Source organism: Symphalangus syndactylus, chromosome 11 (genome assembly GCF_028878055.3).
Source record: "Symphalangus syndactylus isolate Jambi chromosome 11, NHGRI_mSymSyn1-v2.1_pri, whole genome shotgun sequence".
Classification (NCBI taxonomy): Eukaryota; Metazoa; Chordata; class Mammalia; order Primates; family Hylobatidae; genus Symphalangus; species Symphalangus syndactylus.
Window position 1 is genome coordinate 96,021,686 of NC_072433.2, and position 22,707 is coordinate 96,044,392.

At 35.6% G+C, this 22,707-nt stretch overlaps 2 protein-coding genes across 11 annotated transcripts in view; one reads left to right on the forward strand and one right to left on the reverse strand.

Moving 5' to 3' along the window:
- The window catches only part of FER (FER tyrosine kinase), a 463,830-nt gene that overhangs the window by 292,572 nt on the left and 148,551 nt on the right, over positions 1 to 22,707 (forward strand). For 9 of the 10 annotated variants that reach the window (XM_063612887.1, XM_055298094.2, XM_055298093.2 and 6 more), the window contains 2 exons: positions 5,990 to 6,105; positions 9,474 to 9,568. In XM_063612887.1, coding sequence (XP_063468957.1) covers positions 5,990 to 6,105; positions 9,474 to 9,568 — 211 coding nt within the window. Of the gene's footprint in view, positions 1 to 5,989; positions 6,106 to 9,473; positions 9,569 to 22,707 lie in introns of those variants that run through there. The other variant, XR_010114474.1, reaches the window with a different exon arrangement.
- Positions 13,255 to 18,164, reverse strand: LOC129492796 (gap junction alpha-1 protein-like). The gene has a single exon (XM_063612893.1). It carries the CDS (start codon positions 14,807 to 14,809, stop codon positions 13,661 to 13,663), a length of 1,149 nt encoding a protein of 382 aa, XP_063468963.1. The 5' UTR covers positions 14,810 to 18,164; the 3' UTR covers positions 13,255 to 13,660.

A 22,707-nucleotide genomic window follows, 5' to 3' on the forward strand; every position in this document is an offset into this window, starting at 1 on the left:
TTGCTCTAGGTAACTCAGTAGCAGTAACTGGGCCAAAAAATATTACAAAGATTAATTTTCCATGATACAATTAAATAATAAATTGTAAAACTAAAGCATTTACTGAAATAAAGGCAGAATATGTTTAGAAGGACAGCCTTTTTAGTACTATGGAAAAAATATTTTTAGTTAAAGAGAAATATTTCTATTTTTGTGTTTAGTTTCTGCTATAAAGTATTAGGAGGAATTTAGCTCCTTAGACTATTTCAAAGAATAATTATTTTCTCAACAACAAGTAATATGTCAGTCTTAATGAATTTATTTTAAATAAAAGACTGTGACTTTGAGGCAGTGCGTAGCTTAATTTCATCCAGTATTTTTAAGTACAAGAAAATGATTATTTAACATTTTTCACTGCCTATTTTAAATAATCATTTACAGTATACTGCTTAAGAGTACATGGCTAATTAAGACAATTAGCCATGATTCCTATCGTTAGAGACTTTGGCGTTAAGTTGTAATATAAGGTAATGGCAGGAACGCTGAGGTTTTTTTTGTATTCAGCACTATATTTTTAGTAGACTGTACTTGATATACAGTATCAGATGCAGCTATAGTCGATAGTTGGTATTCAGTAAATATTCAGTCATCCAGTGTTTTTTGAATGCCTACTATGTGCAAAGCATTCTTCTAGGCACGTTTTACAGTTTCAATGAGCAAGTAGCCAGAAATCCTTTCTCGTATGGAGCTTAATATTCTCTCTAGGAGGAGAAGATAAACAATAAGCATAATAAATAGGTAAATTTTATAATGTTAGAGGGTGCTAAGTCCTGTGAAAAATAGAGGGATTGGAAGCATTATTAGTTGTAGTTGCTGTTTTTAGTAGGAAATCCAGATAAACCTTATTATCTTATGTTTACTTTTGAATAAAGACTTGAAGGAGGTGGGAAATTTAGCCACACAGACATCTGAGAGAAGAGGGGTCTACGCAGAGTAAACAGCCAATGCAAAATTTGTTTGAAGAGCAAGGGAGGCATTTTGGTTGTGACAGTAAGCAAGAAGGAATATGATAGGAGAGGAAGTCTGTTAGGTGATTAGGGTATAAATTACCTTGACCTTGTAAGTCATTGTAGTAACTTTGGCTTTGATCATGAATGAAATGGTGAGCTGGTGGGCAATTTTGAAAGGGGGAATGGCATGATCTTTTTTAAAAAGTTACTCTGGGAGTTGTGAAAATAGGCTGACAACTTGGAAGGTTAGGAGGCAGTTGAACTTACCTGACTAAAAGATGATGCTAGGTTAAGATGATAGCAATGGAGGTGGTGTGAAGTAGTGAGTTCTGGATGTATTTTTGAAATTGAACCAATTGAATATCCTGATGGACTCTGTATGTGGGGTATTAGAGAAAGATTTCACTCCTAAGTGTAAAAGATTTCAGGGAACGAGAGGAGGTGTTCAGTTTTGGATGTATTGAGTTTTTCTATGAAACTTCCAAGTGGGGATGATGGAAACTATTGGGTATTAAGTCTGGAGTTAGAGAAAAGAGGTCTGAGTCAAAAGTACAAATCTGGTAGTTGTTAGTATATAGCTGGTACTTACCACAATTAGCTGGATTCAACATTGGAGTGAGTCTAGATGCAGAAGAGAAGAGGATCAAGGATTGAGCCTTGCTCACTTGAACATTAAGAGGTGGAGATAAGAGAGGCAATCCACAAAGGAGGTTGAAAAGAGCAGCCAAGTAGGAAGGCAGAAAACCAGGAGATACGATGCCTTGGAAGACAAGAAGAGAAAGTATATACCAAGGAAGAGAGTGATCAGTGGTGTCAGATGATGCTGAAAAGCCAAACAAGATGGGATTTAGCAATGAGAAGATTACTGATGACTTGGCTGAGCAGTTTCCTTGGAATGCTTTAGGTGAAAGCCAGTTTGGAATAGATTTGAGAGGAATGGGAGGAGAGTATTAGTGACAGCAGAGATGTAATTCTTTGAAGTTTTGCTGCAAAAGAAATCAGAGATTTGGGGTGATAGTTTCAAGAGAATGATTTGTGCTTTGTCATTGTTACTGTTTAACTTGAGAAAAATAGTAGCATACTAGTTTGCAGTTGGGAATGATCTAGTAAAAATTCATCATTTAAGAGAGAGGGATGAAAATTGCTGGAATGTCATCCTCGAGTAGGTAAGAGGGGATGCAATTTAGTTCACAATGGAGGATTGATGTTAATAGAAACACAGTAGTTCACTTTTTATAACAGCGAGGGAAATTGGTAGGTGGGTCAATATAGGGACAAAAGCCCAAAGTTCTCTTTACATTGCTTCAATTCTTGAAATGAAGTAGGAAGCAAAAGCATCAGCTAAGAATGAAGATGGGAGATTTGAGAAGAGAATAGAAGAGAAGCAGTCATCCAGAAAACTGGGAGTTTGAATGGTCTAAAGAAATATGATTATTGAGTAGCATTAAGGGCCCCCTAAGGGTTTGTGTTCATGAATTTAAAGTTAAATCAGTCAGCATGATTATGGTTTTTCTCCAGCCATATTAGCTTTATAGGTGCAGAATAGGCAGAGTTTTGGATTTAATCAGACTTGTAGATTTGCTAAGGAAGTTTTACAGATTAACAGAGGAGCAAATAAACTGAGAGTGTATGGGAAGGCAGTTATAATTACTGACCATGGAATTTAAGGTGGAATACAGAAGGAGGAGAATATAATAAAAGAATGACGTAAAAAGTGATAGAACTGAAAGACTGGCAGTTCCTGTAAAGTCAAAGGACTTTTGAAGTCTGGATAAGTATTCAAAAAAGAAGAGGAAGTAAGCTAGAAACATAGAAGCCAACCAGAAGTTGAGATGAATGGGGTAGATGTTATAGAGCATTTGCATTATTGGTATGGCAGAATTTAAGATATGACCCTAGAAAATAGATTGGAGTGCAAGCTAATTGGAGGAGAGATGTTCAAGAAACTGAGAGTTTGAATTGTTGGAAGGTCCTTTAAATATCTATTGAAATTACAAAGAATTAGGACACTGGGTAGACTGACAGTTACCCAATGGCTCAAATTGCCAATAAACAAAATATTTTCAAATACAGTAAATAACAGCTGGAGTGAGGAATAGTGGGTAATATAATTGAGTGACAAATTTTCAAAGCTGAGAGTTTCAGGAATGTGGGAGAGATAATTGTTTAAAGCCAGTCATAAGTAGGTAATAGAACACTGTGTTCTATCTGCAGGGCAATAGTAGGATTATATGTGGGGAATATAAGTCATCACTTAAGTTTAGATGGCAAAAGGAAGTTCATCCACGATTTGGGTCTTCTCAAGTGAGAGCCAGGATTTTGTTAGAACAGGAAGTTAAAGGAAATGATCAAAGAATAGATTGAAAATATAATTTTGATGATGATGGGCCGTGAATTCCAGAAGGCACTGTGCAAGTCGGAGATAGATGAGAAAGGAGGATCAAATAGAAGTATGCTGAATCTGAGGGGGCTGGAGAGGGAGAGATGAAGATTAACCTAGGACCAGGCTCATCTTACGCTGACTGACATAAACACAGTCAAGGGGCATAAGATTTGTCCTCAGGGACTGAAGGGCAGCAGCAGAGATGAAGTCATGCTTCATGACTTTTTGTCTCACCCCTTGCATCTTAGAAAGTTTACCCTGATTCAGGATCTCAATTCGGTCACCTAAGCTGATCTCATATTCAGTCCCTCACCTCCCCTTTAAAGCAAAGGTTTGCGCTGAATGATGATTGAATGATACAGAGTGATGAGTGTCCTGAGCTTCCTCCTCACCTCTTTGGATAGAGAAGAGGTGGTCTGGGGAAGCATAGTCATTTCTCAGTGTCTGAAGACTGTCCCCCTGACCACCATTGATAGAGTTGACATTCTCTGGATAATGGTTGCTAAATTAATGTTTAAATTTTTCAAATACCTAGTATGTGCCAGTACCTCTTAAAATAGGGCAGAAACCATTAGAAAGACAGAAAGGGCAATGGGGAGATGTGTATTCAGGGACAGGAGACATAATTTTGGGAAAATCAAGAAAGTCTTCATGAGCAAGGGGCATAAGAAATGGACTTAAAGATGAGGTATCAGCTTCTGATTGGAGGTGGGCGTTTTCCACCAAGGGAAAAATGTAGAAAAGGCATGACACGTATTTAGGGATCACTATGTATTTGAGTTCAGAACACATGTAACAGTTGGGGGTTATAATGTGGAGCTATATAGAGGCCAAGAAAGTGATAGTAATTGAAGGATGGATATTGAGCAAAGCAGTAGTATAATCAAAGTTTTCTCTAGGAAAGATTAATCTGGCAGTGCTGTTGTAGGTGGATTGGAGAGGTGAGGGACTGAAGATGAGATCAACTTAGGTAACAGAATTGAGATCATGAATCAGGGTAACCTTTCTGAGATGCAAGGAATAAGACAAGAAGTATTATGGAGGTAGGGTCTGAATGCTTACAAGGCAAATGATGGTTCTAGTAACTGAAAAAAGTAATATAGCCAGGAAGAATCTTCTGATTAATAAAACAGTAAGTTTTAGACAAGCTGAATTGTAAGTGCTTTAGGTAAGTGGAGGCCCAGCAGTAATCATGTAAATTAATATCTTCTCTCAGCTCTACCTCTGATGTAATAAATAATCTGACAATTGTGGGTAAAAGACAATCTCTTGAGAATAACAGATGTGAAGCTCAAATTTTCCTTTTTTAAATTTATCATGAATGTTTACTGTTTAAGTATGTTTATTTTTTATGAAAACATGATCATTGTTTTATAAATATTTGAGTTGACTATTAGATTAAATAGTAAAAATTGAATATAAGATTTGTTAAAAATATTTTAAGGTATTTTAATAATTTTATTTATTAATAAGCAATAGTTCAAGGTATAAATTTTAACTTGTGAACTTGAAATATTAAGAGTTACATTCATCTTAGTGCTCTAAAACTCAGTAAGTATAGCAGACTTCTAGTTTATTTACTTCTTGCTCAACAATAGCATTAAAGTTTGTTATAAAATGTTTGCATATGCCGGGTACGGTGGCTCACACCTGTAATCCCAGCATTTTGGGAGGCTGAGGCAGGCGGATCATGAGGTCAAGAGATCGAGACCATCCTGGCCAACATGCGGAAACCCCATCTCTACTAAAAATACAAAAATTAGCTGGGTGTGGTGGTGCGTGCCTGTGGTCCCAGCTACTTGGGAGGCTGAGGCAGGAGAATTGCTTGAACCTGGGAGGCGGAGGTTGCAGTGAGCCGAGATTGTGCTGCTGCACTCCAGCCTGGCAACAGAGTGAGACTCTGTCTCAGAAAAAAAAAAGAAAAAAGGTTTGCATAATATGATTATAGCTATGTAAAAAATGCATATGCAGTGTAAAAAAACCTAAGAGAATACTCAAGAATAGCCATTGTGCTAGTGTGTTAGCCTTGTTTATCTTCTCAGTAATGTTTTGGATTTAATTTTGAAAAATAGATTTCAAAATTTCTTCTCTTCTAAAATAAATACACTGTAAATCAGGCTTTTTTTTTTTTTTTTTTTGAGACAGAGTCTCTGTTGCCCAGGCTGGAGTGCAGTGGCGCAATCTCCGCTCCCTGCAAGCCCTGCCTCCTGGGTTCATGCCATTCTCCTGCCTCAGCCTCCCAAGTAGCTGGGACTACAGGCACCCGCCACCATGCTCAGCTAATTTTTTTGTATTTTTTTAGTAGAGACGGGGTTTCACTGTGTTAGTAAGGATGGTCTCGATCTCCTGACCTCGTGATCCGCCCACCTCAGCCTCCCAAAGTGCTGGGATTACAGGCGTGAGCCACCACACCCAGCCAAATCAGGCATTTTATACCAAAATATGTCCTAGCCATAGAGTAAAGTTAGAAGTTCATATGTCTGATAGAAATTAGTTCATCATAGGTAATAGTGACATGTAGGTAAGCACTTCCTCCTATTTGGTACCTTTCCATGTGTTTGGCAAAGATATACATGCTGTCATTTACCCCAGACAATGAATGTATTTCTATTTTCAGGGAAATTTTGGTGAAGTATATAAGGGCACATTAAAGGATAAAACTTCTGTTGCTGTTAAAACATGTAAAGAAGATCTTCCTCAGGAATTGAAAATAAAATTTTTACAAGAAGCCAAGTGAGTTATTTAAAGTAATCAAAATATGTATTTATTATGTAAATGATTTATTAAAATGTAAATTTGAAGACACCTTAAATTGTGATTTACTGAAATAATAGGGGTAATAAGCACTTTTACAGTGTGGAATCCAAAAGTTTGTGCTTTTGTGATAGTCTGCAGATCAATTCAGCAATCATAGTCAAACCAGGTGTTAAAAAGCAGTATTATTCAAGTTCTTAAAATGTTAACAATATTTTGCTTTCATCACACATACATATATGTATATATGCAATACTGTGCTTATGATAAAAATATTACTGTATTATATACATAAACTGTATAGCTTATATATACATTTAAGTAGATAATTATATCTGTCCTACCCTCCTTAGATAGTACTGCTTGCTTCTGTTTTCTCAGCTGTTAGGTTTCATTTCTGAGAACCTCAGATTTCTTCTTCAACTGTATAGCTTACATATACATTTAAATATATAATTATATCTATCCTACCCTCCTTAGATTATATCTGCCCTACCCTGCTTAGATAGTACTGCTTGCTTCTCTTTTCTCAGCTGTTAGGTTTCATTTCTGAGAACCTCATATTTCTTCAGCTTAGTATCTGGCATTTCTTCTAAAGTTTGCATGTTTTTTCATTTCTAATCTTCTAAGATGATTTATTCTCTTTTTTCTATTATTAGCTAAATAATAGAAAATAATACGTGCTACCTATGTTGCACGTAGTTAAAACTCTTCTGTTAGTGGTAAAATTGATTATATACAACAAAACACAAAACAAATTGAAAGCCACTTTGGAAAGAGTAAGCTGGATGGACATGTGGGTGGGAAATGGATGAATTGATGGACAGATGGATGGATGGGGAAGGAACAGGATACATGGATTCATATGTGTTTGTGTATTAAAAGGAAAGTGCAATGGGAGAATATTGCCATGGCAACAAGAGAACTATTCATAAGTTACATGGCATAGAGCCATGTATATATACTAATATGTGTACTAATTCATCATCTAAAAATGAATAATGGCAATGGCTAAACTAGTTGGATGCATTTATGAAATATTATCTGCAGAGTAAAGTGGTAAATCTTTTTCATGACTTGTTGGCAAGTCAGAAAAGAAATTCTGATAATGAATTAAAAGGCATGTTAACACAACTGAAATTCAAGCCTCATTATTTTACAGTTGTTCATGAGTATTAAGGTAAAAGACTGTGCCTCACATATTTTCAAAAATATTTAAATTTCTTGCTTTCTAACTTGTTTTATTGCGAAGTAAAGAGTTTAATTTCTTCTTTTAAGGTGAAATTATAAAGTTTTATTTTAAAAACGAAATTTATATTCATGCAAACTTCCAAGTATCCTTTAGTAGACGCTAGAACTATATATTTAGATATTTAATATTATCTGAGTTCATGCTTCATTGTGCAAATTTCTTAAAAAGTTTCTAACCTGAGAAATTAAATAAAGTATTAAAGTCAAACATCATTAAACCTTTCTTTTAAATTTCTAGTAGAAGTTGCAAGGCCAAAGTTATTATCAGAATATTTCCTTTAAAATTCTTCCCGGTCTTTTCATTTCTGTCTTTTTATATTGTCTATCTAAAACATTTTTATAGCTATCCTTGGTTTAGTTGTACATGTACAATACATGCATAAATTTTTTATCTTTCTCCAAAGTTACCTTTTTCATTCTCTTAGGAAAGTATACAGCAGTTTTCAAAGATGAGTGAATTTATAACTTGATAATAAAGAATAAGATTTGGTAATAGAAATAATTGGGACAGACAGGCATTTGAGGGAATCTAGTTTATTTTTAGTTCATGTTTGGAGTCCTATAGGTGAGTGCATTATCAAGTAGAAGGGGCTCACTGCCCAGTGTGCTAGAAGCCAATACTGTGACACCAGGTCTTTGAGAAAAGAAAAGCTTACTATTAAACATCAACTCTTAATGATTTCAAAGCAATAGTTTTATTAGAAAAGGTTGAGGGGATAGATTCTGAAATTACTGAGTGATCGGTGGAAGGGGAAATGGGAGGCCTGGAAAGCCCTTGGCCATACACAGTTATCTCTTCATGCAATCTCATGGTTCATATGTGCAAATCCAGGGGCAGTTAGTCTGAACCATGCAGTGGAAATTCAGGCTGTGATGTTAGCAAGCTTGTTCCTGCACAGATGCCAGTCAGCCCTATTTGTTCTAACCAATTTCAGCCAGTTCTTTTATAAACAACGGGAGTTTCAGTGATTGAGCAAGTTGTTTCTTTTTTTTATGTGCTATCCTGCAAACTCAAGAATTTTTGTTGGTCATTACTGTGTTGAGGTTTTTTTTCTTAACTCTTTAGGGACATGGTTTCAAGTCTATCCTACTTTCATAGCCCTCTGATGAAATTTTGCCCTTATCCAAAGTCTACTCTGCTTCAGCTGAAGTCTCTGTTGAAACTGTATTATTCAATTATCCGTTTGCCAACTTTCTCAGAACTTTTGTTTCTACCATTTTGAAATTGATACTGATCAAGAAAGTATTTAACTATTACAAAATCCAATGAAATGGTTACCCTGTAGCATTTACCAGTATAAAATGATTTCTTATTTTATGTATTTTAAAATCAAGTGCATGTGTTAAAAAAATATATATGCTACCCCAGCAGCTTACAATTTTTGGCCCACTAATACTTTTCAGCTATACTTTTGTGGTAGTGGCTAAAACCAGATATTATAATTTGAAGGGAGTTGTACATGTTTTAGATTAACTAGTTAATTTCTATTTAACATGGTTGTTAATCATTCAGAGTAGATAATAATTTTTAAAAGAATATTAAATTAAGTAGAATTGACTCATTTGCATCCACATTATGTTGTCAGTATGGTTTGTCCTCTGTCTCCATGGGTTCTGTATCTGTGGATTTGATCAGCCACAGAACAAAAATATTAGGGGGGGAAAATGTTGATGATTACATCTGTACTGAACATGTACAGAATTTTTTTTCTTATTATTCCCTAAACAATACAGTATAACAACTATTTATATAACATTTACATTATATTAGGTCTTATAAGTAATCTGGAGATGGTTTAAAGTATATAAGAGGGTGCATGTAGGTTGTATGCAAATATTGCACCATTTTGTATAAGAGACTTGAACATGCATAGATTTCCGTATCCACGGGGGTCCTGAAACCAATCTCCTACAGACACTGAGGGAAGGCTTTACTCGTTTGTATACATCCAATTGATCATAATTTGGGGTCATACTGAAATTTTTAAATTTGAATTATGATTCAAGAGTATTCTAGTTGTAAACACTATTTGTGATCACAAATTAATGCTTTATTATTCAAATGATAACTATTCTTATATTTTCATCTCATCTAGAATTCTCAAGCAATATGATCATCCCAATATTGTCAAACTTATAGGAGTTTGCACACAAAGACAGCCTGTCTACATCATTATGGAACTGGTTTCAGGTAATGTGATCTGAGAATTTTGCATGATGACATTTTAATGTCATGTTTTATTGTTTTTATATGTTCAATCTCTTTGATTTCTCCTTGTAAAGTTTCCAAGGATTTTGTTTAACATTTCCAGATAACAAGAGTCTGTACCTATACTCAGTATTTTTATAGGCTATAACACTTTGCTATTTTCTAGAAAATGTCAACTGCTTTTTTAAAAAGACAGATTTATTATTAGAATATAGTTACACATGGAATTCAGTTATATATCTTTATGTGCAAAACACTATTTAGAAAAAGGCAGTGTACTTAGACTTTATAACAGTGATAGTACTATCTTATATTTAGTTCACTGTATATTATTTTCCAAGTACATCTCCACACAACCTCTCTTCTAAATGTTTAAATTGATTTTTAGTTTTTTTTTTTTTTTTGTAGAAATGGAGTCTCACTATGTTGCTCAGGCTGGTCTTGAACTTCTGGGCTCATGTGATTCTCCTGCCTTAGCCTCCCAAAGTGCTGGGATTACAGACATGAGCCACAGCACCCTGCAAAACCTCTTTTCTGATGGTTATATATAGTAATCTCACGATGCCTTGAATCACTTTTGGATTATGAACTTCTTTCATATGTGGACAAACAAAAAGGCTATCAGTCTATGAATATGTCTTGGTATTTATTTCTGGTGACTTTCAACACCTTTATGTTAACAGCTTTTGACAACAAAGAAAACTTTGAAGTGCTATATTAATAGTATGTTTTAAAGTTTTTTTCATTGTCCAACTTCCTGTTGTAGAAGATACAGTCAGAAGTAAAATTTGATTTCATAAGCTTTACAAATAGAGTATTTAATAAGTGAAAGGGATTTGCTTTACTTTTAACAATTATTTACTCATTTTAGGAGAAATTTAAAGAAATATGTAAAACGTTTCTAATTTTAATTAAAATATATTAAGTAAACATAATATTGTAGATTGCTCATTAATTTCTGTTTACAGAAATTAATTTTTCATGATTTATAATTATTGGTCCTGTTTTGTTATACTGCTTTGCTTGCTATTGTAATATTTCTAACTGCAGAATACCTAGATCATTATCATCTTTATGTTCATCAAGATGGCATTGTCTGTGTTAAGTACATTGTAGGTTTTAGTGGTTTAAATGTGTAAATATTATAAAAATACATATTAACATTTACATGGGTACAAATGAAGCCCCTGAATAACAAGGAATGCCACTGAAAAACTTAGATTTGGGAGGTGGGACGGACTTGAGGAAAGGTGATTTTGGTCTTACTGCAATTGTTAAAGGACCATAGATGCAAATACCAGATGACAAGTCCTAGTTAAATAAAACAAAAGAAGATAGCTTTGTACAGGAGCCAAGCAAGTGTTTATCTAGACTCTGACTAGTAACCTCTGTTTATGTTTTTTAAATGAATAAGAATAATAAACTTCATTAGAAAATTGGAAATATAATAAAAGGTAGAAAATTGAAAATGAAACCTTCCACTCAACAATCTAGTTATATCTCAAAGCTAATTGCTGCTTACAGTTTTTAAATTTTTTTCCAGAAAAATGTTTAATGCAGATGCTTTAAATTTAATTATGAAACAAATTATACTCCAACACTGTTTCAGATCTTGCTTTTTTTTTTCTTATTACTATAATGTGTGATGGTTTTACTGTTTTGCAGTTATCTATACAATTCTACCTTTTTTTGGTAATGGCTACAGAATATTCCATTTTGTGGATTTACATAATTTATTCAACCACAACTTTATTTGTGGATAGTTTGGTCATTTTTATTTTTATTATTTGTTTTTACAAACAGTGTTCAATGGATATCCTTGGGCTCACTGTAAGAATCATTTGGAAGTGTATTTGTAGGTAAAAATTCAGTAGTGGGATTGTTGGATCCCAGTTTCTGTGTATTTTGATTTATGTAAATGTATTAGCTTTTGATTGCTGCATAAGTAATTATCACATCCTGAGGGCTTAAAGTGACACCCATTTTTTACCTGACAGGGTCTGTAGGTTAGAAGTCCTGGCAGTCTTGACTGTGTTCTCTGCTCAGGGTCTCACAAAGCCAAAATCAGGATGTTAGGCTGAGCTGCTATCTGGAGGCTCTGGGGAAGAATCTGCTACCAAGCTCATTCAATTGCTGGCAGAATCGTGTCCCTTGCAGCTGTATGTCTAAAGTTCCCGTTTCTTTGCCTGCTGTCTGCCAGGGGCATCTCAGCTCCTTGAGGTTGCCTGCATCCCTTTTCACATGGTCTTTCTATCTTCAAAGTCAGCACGGGCCTGCTAAATCCTTCAAGTGTTTTGAATTTTTCTAACTTTCTCTTATGTTACTAGGTAAAGAATACTCTCTACTTTTTTTTTAATACTAAATTTAAACTATTGAATAAAGAACACTCTCCAGAACACATGATCTGATGGACTGGGTCTACATTACATGCAATGAAGCTGAACATGACCATAGTTTAACATGGAATGTCAAACAAATTAGTAATTTTCATTGTACAAAAGTGTTTATGTAGCTGACATGCAAGTAGAAAAGTCTCGTACTCAGCATTTTCACCAGTCGTCTGTGATGAGTTTTAAAAAAGGCATTTGGAGAAACTGGTAGATGTCTTCAGCATATAGTTCAAATAAATTAGTTATATGTATACTACTGAATCCTCTTTCAACTTCTCTTGCATTCCAAATAAAATCTTAGTGCAAACATCAAAGTTGCTGGTCACTCCAAAAGACTGTTAAACTCATAATAGAATACAAGTTCTGAATTACTGTGTGTTAAGTAGGGCAAACCCAAGAATACCAGTTACTGCAAAATTCATTTAGGCACATTTAATAGTCCACTCTAGCATTTTTTCTAAGTCTCTCACATTAATGACTAAAGCCTGTTTACGGTACTAAAATTCTATTATTCAAGCATCAAAGATTACATTTCAGAAAAAGGAAATTTATTTCAGTAATAGCATTACTGCTATATCCTAAAAAAAAGAGAGAGAAAATAAAGAATCATAATTAACAAAACCAGTATCCATAATAGGATACACAGGGAAAAACATTTTAGGAGAAAAAAAAGTGTGCTTTACTTGCCACAGCAGGAATTATATAATGTAAACACCATATTGGCCCACACCACAAAAATCCATGAGAAAGGTTCCAGTTTGAACACTGTATATGCATTATTTTCAAATCTGTGTTTGTGAGTTTATACTGCATCTGCTTGTACTAATACATGAGAAACAAAACAAACTCTTACACACACATACAAGTGATTGTTAAATATTAAGCATGGCTTGATTCCCTGACTGTAGCTTAAAAAAAAAAAAAAAAAAAAAAAGTTGACATCCCAACTGTCTTAAAAATGTTTACAGAAACCATTAAGTGAATGTGACTAGTAGCTGAAGAGTGATGAAAAAGTGATGGTAATGATATGGTGCAAGTGGATGGAAAAAGAATATATGTATAACGCTGAGATTTGCAAATGCATGGAAAATCTTATTCTGCGGGCCTTGTCCGAATTTTAAACTGATACCAAGAATAAAAAAATATAGTAGCACAAGTCCATTGACACCTGGAGGGTCAGGCCTAGAAAGCTAACCTTCAAAGTGCAAATTTTAACAATGGAATGTTTTAGCGGGGGCTTAAGGACAATCCTCTGTCTTTTTTTTTGTTGAAAAGACCTAAGATGTTCAGGAAGTATTTATTCCTGGCCAGAATTATTTCAGTTTCTTGGTAAAACAAAAATATTTAGCCACAATTACCACCCACTCATTCACATACACAGAACCATTCTTAGGGGTGTTTGTGGGGAGAAAAAGCCCTTATCTATGTATCACGTAATAAAGTTCTTTGAAGCCACTACTTTAAATACCAACATGCACCTCTCTTATCCCCTCCTTCTCCACTCATCTACCCCATACACCCCCAGTGAACCTAGGTATTCTAATGTCTTCGTGTTTTCTAAGCCTCATGAATAAGCTGTTGAGTACCACCTCCACCAGATCAAAATTTACACCTGGTGCACTTTCTACAGCACCTTTTTTCTTCTCCACAAGTGAGTGGAATGTTGATGCTTTCAAGCCTGTACCTAGATCTCCAGGTCATGAGGCCCAGGTCTGCTGCTGGCACGACTGCTGGCTCTGCTTGAAGATCGCTGGTCCACAATGGCTAGTGGCTGTAGTTCATGTCCAGCAGCTAGGTTTTTAGAATCCTGGTTATCATCAGGGAAATCAAAAGGCTGTGCATGGGAGTTAGAGATGGTGCTTCCTGCCTGCCCCATTCGATTTTGTTCTGCACTGTAATTAGCCCAGTTTTGCTCACTTGCTTGCTTGCTGTAATTGCGGCAAGAAGAATTGTTTCTGTCACCAGTAACCAGCTTGTACCCAGGAAGAGACATAGGCGAGAGGGGAGCAGTTGGTGAGGAGCTGCCATTGAAATAAGCGTATTTTTGCGACCCACAGTCTTTGGCGGGGCTCAGCGGGCCAGTGGTCGCATGGTAAGGGTCGCTCTTTCCTTTAACCTGATCCTTAATGCCCTTGAAGAAAACATAGAAGAGTTCAGTGATACTCAAGGCCAGGGACACCAAGGACACCACCAGCATGAAGATGATGAAGATGGTTTTCTCTGTGGGGCAAGAGAGCAAACAATCCACCTGATGTGGGCAGGGATCTCTTTTGCAAGTGTGAACAACACTCAAGCTGAATCCATAGATGTACCACTGGCTCAGCAAGAAGGCCACCTGAAAGATAGACTTAAAGAGGATACTGATGATGTAGTTTCGCAGCAACCCCACTTGCATTTTCACCTTACCATGCTCTTCAATACCATACTTGAACTTCTTTATCTCAATCTGCTTCAAGTGCATCTCCACATTGACACCATCAGTTTGGGCAACCTTGAGTTCCTCCTCTTTCTTGTTCAGTTTCTCTTCCTTTCGCATCACATAGAACACATGAGCCAGGTACAAGAGTGTGGGTACAGGCACAAATATGATCTGCAGGACCCAGAAGCGCACGTGAGAGATTGGGAAAGACTTGTCATAGCAGACGTTTTCACAACCAGGCTGCTGAGTGTTACAACAAAAGGCAGACTGCTCATCTCCCCAGGCTGACTCAACCACTGTCCCCAGCAGCAGGATTCGGAAAATGAAAAGTATTGACAGCCACAGCTTCCCTCCAGCTGTTGAGTGGGCTTGAACCTTGTCAAGGATTTGGCCTAAGGTGCTCCAGTCACCCATGTTGCCTGGGCACCACTCTTTTACTTAAAAGAAGTGAAGTCATGCCAAGTGATTGAACTCCTTGGAGGATGAAGTAAAATGAAAAGGCAAGTTCAGGCACTCAGACCTGTCTGTTTAAAGTTTAAAACTCCACTGCTGTTTGGTACTTTCCTCACGCCTTCCCCCTAATGAAAGAAAAGTGCTGATACCTCATAAAAGCTGCTACTCTCTACTTTTAAAAGGGCTTGTATGATTAGATCAGGCACACCTGGATAATCTTATTTTAAGGTCAACTGTACATGATAGAACATATTATGAGTAGTACTTACACTCATAGGGATCCAGGTATTACAGTAGGACATCTTTGGGAGGCCATATTCAAATTCTATCTACCACAGTAGATTTTGCTAAATTTTTCTAAATTTTCCTAAAGGCTGTTTGCAGTGTGGAATCTCAAATCTTATTAGTGAACTTTTCATATTCAGTTACATTAAGTTCATTGGTTGATCTTGCAGTTTGAATGCGTCTTTTACCCATGCATGATTTTATAGCATCATGCTTCAGTCATTTGGAAAATATCAGATCACCAAGTCGTGCAGGTATATGAAATAATGATATAATTCATTATGTAATATCACACATTTATTAATGTCACAAGTCTCAGAAAAGTAATGGAGGCGGCCGGGAACAGTGGCTCACGCCTGTAATCCTAGCACTTTGGAGGCCAGGGTGGGTGGATCATAAGGTCAGACATTCGGGACCAGCCTGGCCAACATAGTGAAACCCCATCTCTACTAAAAATAAAATTAGCCGGGTGTGGTGGTGCATGCCTGTGTAATCTCAGCTACTTGGGAGGCTGAGGGAGGAGAATCACTTGAACCCAGAAGGCAGAGGTTGCAGTGAGCCAAGATCATGCCACTGCACTCCAGCCTCAGCGAAAGAGTGAGACTCTGTCTCAAAAAAAAAAAAGTAATGGAGGCTGTCAATCTCATTGCAGCAGATACATGTTTTGAACAAATCTATAGCACCTAAATTTTCTCATGCCTGTTTGTAATTCCTTTCTTCTACTTTTTACTACCCTGTCACAGCCAACCACTAAGGTGCTTTCTGTCACTATGTATTAGCATTTCTCAGAACTCTTAAAAAATAGAATCATGCAGTAAGCACTTTTTTTCGCTAAGTATAATTATTTTAAGATTAATCCATATTGTAATGTGTATCAATAGGTCATTCTTTTGATTGCTGAGTGGAGTTCTATTTAATGAATATACTGCAGTTTATCCATTCAGCTGTTGATAGACTTTTGGATGATTTCCAGTTTGGGGCTACTCTAAATGAAGTTGCTGTAAACATTCCTCTACAAGCCTTTATCTGGACAAATGCTTTCATTCTCTTGGGAAACTGCCTAGTAGTGGAATGAATGGATCATCTGGCATTTGCATGTCAAACTTTTTAAGAAACAACCAAATTACTTTCTAAAGTTTTTGTTCTAGTTTACATTCCCAACAGCAGTCTATGATAGTTGCAGTTCCTCCCCATCCTCGTCAGCACTTACTTGGCCTGGTTAGTTGTTAGCCTTTCTAATACTTCTATACCTTATTGTGATTTTAATTTACCCTTTCCCACTGAATAATGATGTCATGCATGTTTTCATTTGCTTATTTGACGTTTGTATGTCTTCACTGGTCAAGTGTCCAAATCGTTTGCCTATTTTAAAAATTGGGTTGGTTGTTTTCTTATAATTAAGTCTTGGTTCTTTACATATTCTGGATACAAATCCTTTTTCTCTCAGTCTGTGTCTTTTCATTCTCTTAACAGTGTCTTTTGAAAAACATCTTTATTTTGATAAAGTTTAATCAATTTTTTTCTTTTATGGATCATACTTTTGATGGTATATCTAAGAAAACTTTGTTGAACCCAAGGTCCTAAAAGTTTTTTCTTAAGTTTACTTTTAGAAGTTTTAAAGTTTTAAAATTTATATTTGAGTGTAGGACCCATTTCAAGTTAATTTGTGTATATGGTGTGGGAAATGGTTAGAAGTTTATATTTTTGGCATGTGGATATCCACTTTTTCCAGCACCACTTGTTTTAAATGACTATTCTTTCTCTCTCAACTTTTTACCTTCATATAAAATTCATTTTTCATAGTTATATGTGTCTCTATTTTTAGACTCTGTTCTTTTCTGTCAATCGTTTTGTCTCCATGCCAATACCACAATGTCTTGATGACAGTAGCTTTATAATAAGTCTTGACTCAGAAATAAATCCAAACATATATAGTCAACTAATTTTTGACAAGAAGACACAAAGGGGAAAGGATAGTCTGTCCGACAGATGGTGCTGGGAAAACTGCATTTTCACATGCAAAAGAATGAAATGGGACCCTTATTTATACCATACACAAAAATCATCTCAAATTGGATGAAAGACCTAAATATAAAACCAGAAACGATAAAATTCCTAGAAGAGAACATGGGGGAATACTCTGGGACATTGGCCTTGGTGATGATTTTTTCGATATTACAGCAAAAACTCAGGCCACAAAAACAAAAATAAATAAATAGGACTATATTAAACTGAAAAGCTTCTGCACAGCAAAGGAAACAATCAGCAAAATGAAACAGTAGCCTACAGATGGTGAAAACTACTTGCAAATCATATACCTGTTAAGGGGTTAATATCCAAAGTGTATAAAGAACTCATACAACTCGATAGTAGAAAAGCAAATAACTCAGTTTAAAGATGGGCACAGGAGGCTGGATGCGGTGGCTGATACCTGTAATCCCAACACTTTGGGAGGCTGAGGCAGGAGGATTGTTGGATCCAGGAGTTCAGACCAGCCTGGGCAATGTAGTGATATCCTGTCTCTGTGATTTTTTTTTTAATTAACCAGACATGGTGATGTGTGCCTGTAGTCCCAGCTACTCAGGAGGCTGAGATGGAAGTATCATTTAGGCCAGGGAGGTTGAGTCTGCAGTAAGCTGTGATAATGCCACTGATCACAACAGGTGTGCCACAACAGAGTGAAACCTTGTCTCAAAAAAAAAAAAAAAATCACATACAACTGATGAGCTAACGAGAGCAAAACATTGTCTCAAAAAAAAAAAAAAATCCAAAAAACAAAAACAAAACAACAAAGAACTGTTTTTAAAAATGGGCAAGGGCCTAAATAGATGTTTCTCCAAAGAAAACATAAAAATGGCTGACAGATATACGATAGGTGCTCAACATTAGTAATCATCAGGGAAATGCAAATCAAAACCACTGTGAGATAGCACCTTACTCCCATTAAGATGGCTATTTTTAAAAAGTGAAAAGATAACAAATATTGGCAGGGGTATGGAGAAACCCTGTACACTGTTGGTAGGAATGAAGATTGGTACAGCCATTATGGAAAACAGTATGAAGGTTTCTAAAGGAATTAAAAATAAAGCTACCATGTACCTCAGCAATCCCTCTTCTGGGTATATGCCCAAAGCAAATTTAATCACCCCTTGTAAAGATATGTACACTCCTATGTGTATTGCAGTGTTATTCACAATAGCCAAGATACAGAAAAAAACTAAATGTTTGTCAGCAGAGAAATGGATAAAGAAAATGTGTTACATGTGTTCAGTGGAATATTCTTCAGCCATAAAAAGGAGCAAGATCTGACCATTTGCCAAAACACAGATGAGCCTGGGGGACATTATGCTAAGTGAAATAAGCCAGACACAGAAATAAAAATATTACATATTATATATGGAACCTTAAAAAACAGATATACAGAGATAGAGAATGAAACAGGGGTCACTAGGGCAGAGGGCAGGAGCAGAGGAAATGGGAAGATGTAGGTCAGAGGATACAAAGTAGGAAATATGTAGAATGATCAAGTCTAGAGATGTAATTCACAACATGTGAACTATAGGTAATAAAATTGTTCTGTATATGGGATTCATGCTAAATGAGTAGAGTCTAGCTGTTCTTGTCACACATAAAAAAAATGGGGAACTATGTAAGATGATGAATATGTTAATTTGCTTCACTATAATATTCTTTTTACTATCAATATGTATTCCATATCATATACCTTTAATATCCGCAATAAAAGTTCTTTAAAAAGTCTTAAAATCAGGTAGTATTAGTCCAGTTTATTCTTCTTTTTCAAATTCTTTTAGAAGTCCTTTGCATTTGCATATTAATTTTAGTATTAGTTTTTCAGTTTCTATAGAAAAGCTTGGTAGAATTTAGAGTGAGATTTTATTTTATCAATATATCAATTTGGGGAAAATAGACTTCCTAGCAATATTAAGCCTTCTGGTCCATGGACATAGTATATCTCTGTAGTTACATAGGTTGTCTTTAATTTCTCTAAGCAAGGTTCTGTACTTTAGCATATGGGACTCTTCATCTTTTGTCAGATTTATCACTGATGTACCAGTAAAAGAAGAAAGGACTCAAAGTCCTTTCTTTCAAAGCTTCTAGCTTAAGAAATTCGAATAAGAGCAAATTAAACCAAAATAAGTAGAAGAAAAGAAACAATATAGATAGCAGCAGAAATCAATGGAATGGAAAATACAAGAACAGAGAATAGTGATAAAACTAAAAGCTAGTCCTTTGAGAAGATTAGTAAAATTGATGAACTTCTTCCCAGACGTATCAGACAAAGACAGAAATTACTAATATGGAGAGGTGATATCACCACAGAATATGCAGATATTAAAAGGATAATGAATGTTATGAATAACTTTATACAAATTTTATTTTATTTTTAGAGACAGAGTCTCACTCTGTCACCCACTGGAATGCAGTAGTGTGATCGTAGCTCATTGTAGCCTTGCTTCATTCACAAGCAGTCCTCCTGCCTCAGCCTCCCGGAATTTGGTAACTTAGATAAAATGGACAAATTTCCTTAAAGATACAAACTACCTAATCTCATTCATGAAGAAATAAAGAACCTGCATAGTACCGTATCTTTTAATAATTGAATTTCTCATTTAAATAACCATTCCTCAAAGAAAACTCCAGGCCCAAATGGCTTTTCTGGTGAATTATACCAAACTTTTAAGAAGAAAATATTACCAATTCTATACAAACCACTGAGAAAATTGAAATTGAAGAATATTTCTAAACTCATTATTTGAGGCCAGCATTACCCTGATTCTAAAATGAAACAGAAACATTACAGGAAAAGAAAACTGCAGACCAATATTGAATGATTGTAGATTTAAAAATTCTAAGCACAATTTTAACAAAGCAAATTTAACAATATGTAAGAATTCATGATCAAGTGGGATTTATCCCAGGACTGAAAGCTGATTTAACTTTCATAAATCAATATAATTAATCATATAGATAAAATAGAAATTATATGATTATTTAAATGCAGAAAAAAACATTTGGCAAAATCCAGCATCCTTTCCTGATTTAATAAAATTCTCTGTAAACAAGGAATAGAAAACTTCCTTATCATGATAAAGGGCTTCTAAGAGAAACCTATAGCTAACATTTTATTTAATGAATGAATGGCAATTGACTAAATGTTTTCCCCCTTTATATCAGAAATAAGATAGATATGCTGGCACTCACAACTTCTCTTACTGTACTGGGTGTTCTAGTTGGTGCAATAAAGAAGAAAAAAGTAAAAGGGATCTTTTAATTGTTTGAATATGTTTTCTTTGCTACCATATTTATTTGCCAGTATTTAAAATTAAAATGGTAAGATACTGTAGCATTATAAGATTATGTGGTATTCTACAAAACTTAAAAATAATTGATTTTTGTTTTAAACTTTTCAGATTTATGTTTGACCAATTATGTTTTCTTATCTCCAGTGATGTTCTCTTTAGACATGGCTTTGAATCCTCTAGTCTTAAACAAGTTATATCTAACTTCCTAATATTATCATGAAAATAGGGCCAAAATAACGAGTTTGAAAAATGATACAATTTTATGCTATTTTCTTTTTCTTTCTTTTTTTTTTTTTTTTTTTTTTTTTTTTTGTGAGACGGAGTCTAGCTCTGTCTTCCAGCCAGGAGTGCAACTGTGCGATCTTGGCTCACTGCAACCTCCGCCTTCTGGGTTCAAGAGATTCTCCTGCCTCAGCCTCCCAAGTAGCTGGGATTACAGGAGCCTGCCACCATGCCTGGCTAATTTTTGTATTTTTTAGTTTCACCAAAAACAGGGTTTCACCATGTTGGTCAGGCTGGTCTTGAACTCCTGACCTCAGGTAATACACCCACCTCAGCCGCCCTAAGTGATGGGATTACAGGCGTGAGCCAACGTGCCCAGCCAATTTTATGCTATTTTCCAGTTGAACCTTGGTAACAATCTCTTCCCACCTTCTACTTACTTCTCTAAATATATTGCTGTTTAACGTCTACTATACCACTTTTTGTTCTCATCAAAGAGCAGATGTACATCTCAGAATTTGGAAAGATAAATCAGCAGAAAAGCAAAAAGTCCCTTGAAAGAATTTCCACTACAAAATCAAAACCTTATAAATATATGGTTATGAAAAGCACTGGAGAAACTAAATAGACTTGGTTAGCTTTTAAGAATCAGGGGATTTCTCGAGACCATCCTGGCCAACATGGTGAAACCCTGCCTTTACTAAAAAAAAAAAAAAGAAAAAAAATACAAAAATTAGCTGGGCATGGTGGCGCACGCCTGTAGTCCCAGCTACTTGGGAAGCTGAGGCAGGAGAATTGCTTGAACCTGGGAGGCGGAGGTTGCACTGAGCTGAGATCGCTCAAATGTACAGGGTTATTGAAAGGCAGTAGAGGTTAGTAGTGAATAGTGGAGCTCTAATAAGTGTTGATAAAAATATGGGGAAACCAGAACTTTCATATGTTACTGGTAGAATGTAAAATGATAGTCACTTTGGAAGAGAATTTCACGTCTTCTCAAAACATTAAATAAAAATTTTTCATACGACCTAAGAATTCCACTACTAGGCAGCTACATAAGAGAAATAAAAACCTCTGTCCATGCAAATACTTGTATGTAAATGTTTATAGAAGCATCATTTATAATTGCCCAAAAGTAGAACACAAATGTCCATCAGCTGATGAATGAATAACCAATATGTAATATATCCATACAGTAAATAACTATTAAGCAATGAAGAAAAATGAGCTACTAATATATGCTACAACATGGATGAACCTCAAAAACTTTATCCCAAGTGAAGTCAAAAGACTATGCACTATATGATTCCATTTATATGAAATACCCAGAAAAGACAAATCTATAGAAAAAGAAAGATTGTATTTTCCTGGGGCTGGGGTGTAGATGGGGATAGACAATAGACAGGCATGAGGGTTCTTTTTGGAGTGATGAAATTATTCTAAATTTGTCAAAACTCATTGAATTGTACAGTAAGCTGGGTAGAATTTACATATATAAACTAAGCTTCAATATACTTCTTAAGAAAAACAAAACAACAAATTCAAGAGCCAGGCAGTCTTAGCTGAAAGCTTAGCTGAGTCTCTTTTAAGTTGTATAACCTTACCCAACTTACTTTTAACCTCTCTGTGCATTAGTTTCCTTATCTGTAAAATACTTTGGAAGGCTGAGGCAGGCGGATCACGAGGTCAAGAGATAGAGACCATCCAGGCCAACATGGTGAAACCCTAAATGCAAAAATTAGCTGGGCATGGTGGTGCGTGCCTGTAGTCTCAGTTATTCAGGAGGCTGAGGCAGGAGAATTGCTTGAACCCGGGAGGCGGAGGTTGCAGTGAGCGGAGATTGCATCACTGCACTCCGGCCTGGTGACAGAGCGAGACTCTGTCTCCAAAAAATAAAAATAAAAAAAATAAGATTGTTACTAAATGTACTGTGATTGTGTGTATGTGTGTATATACACATATATATGTGTATATATGTGTGTATATATATATATATACACACATATATACACACACACACACACACCAAAC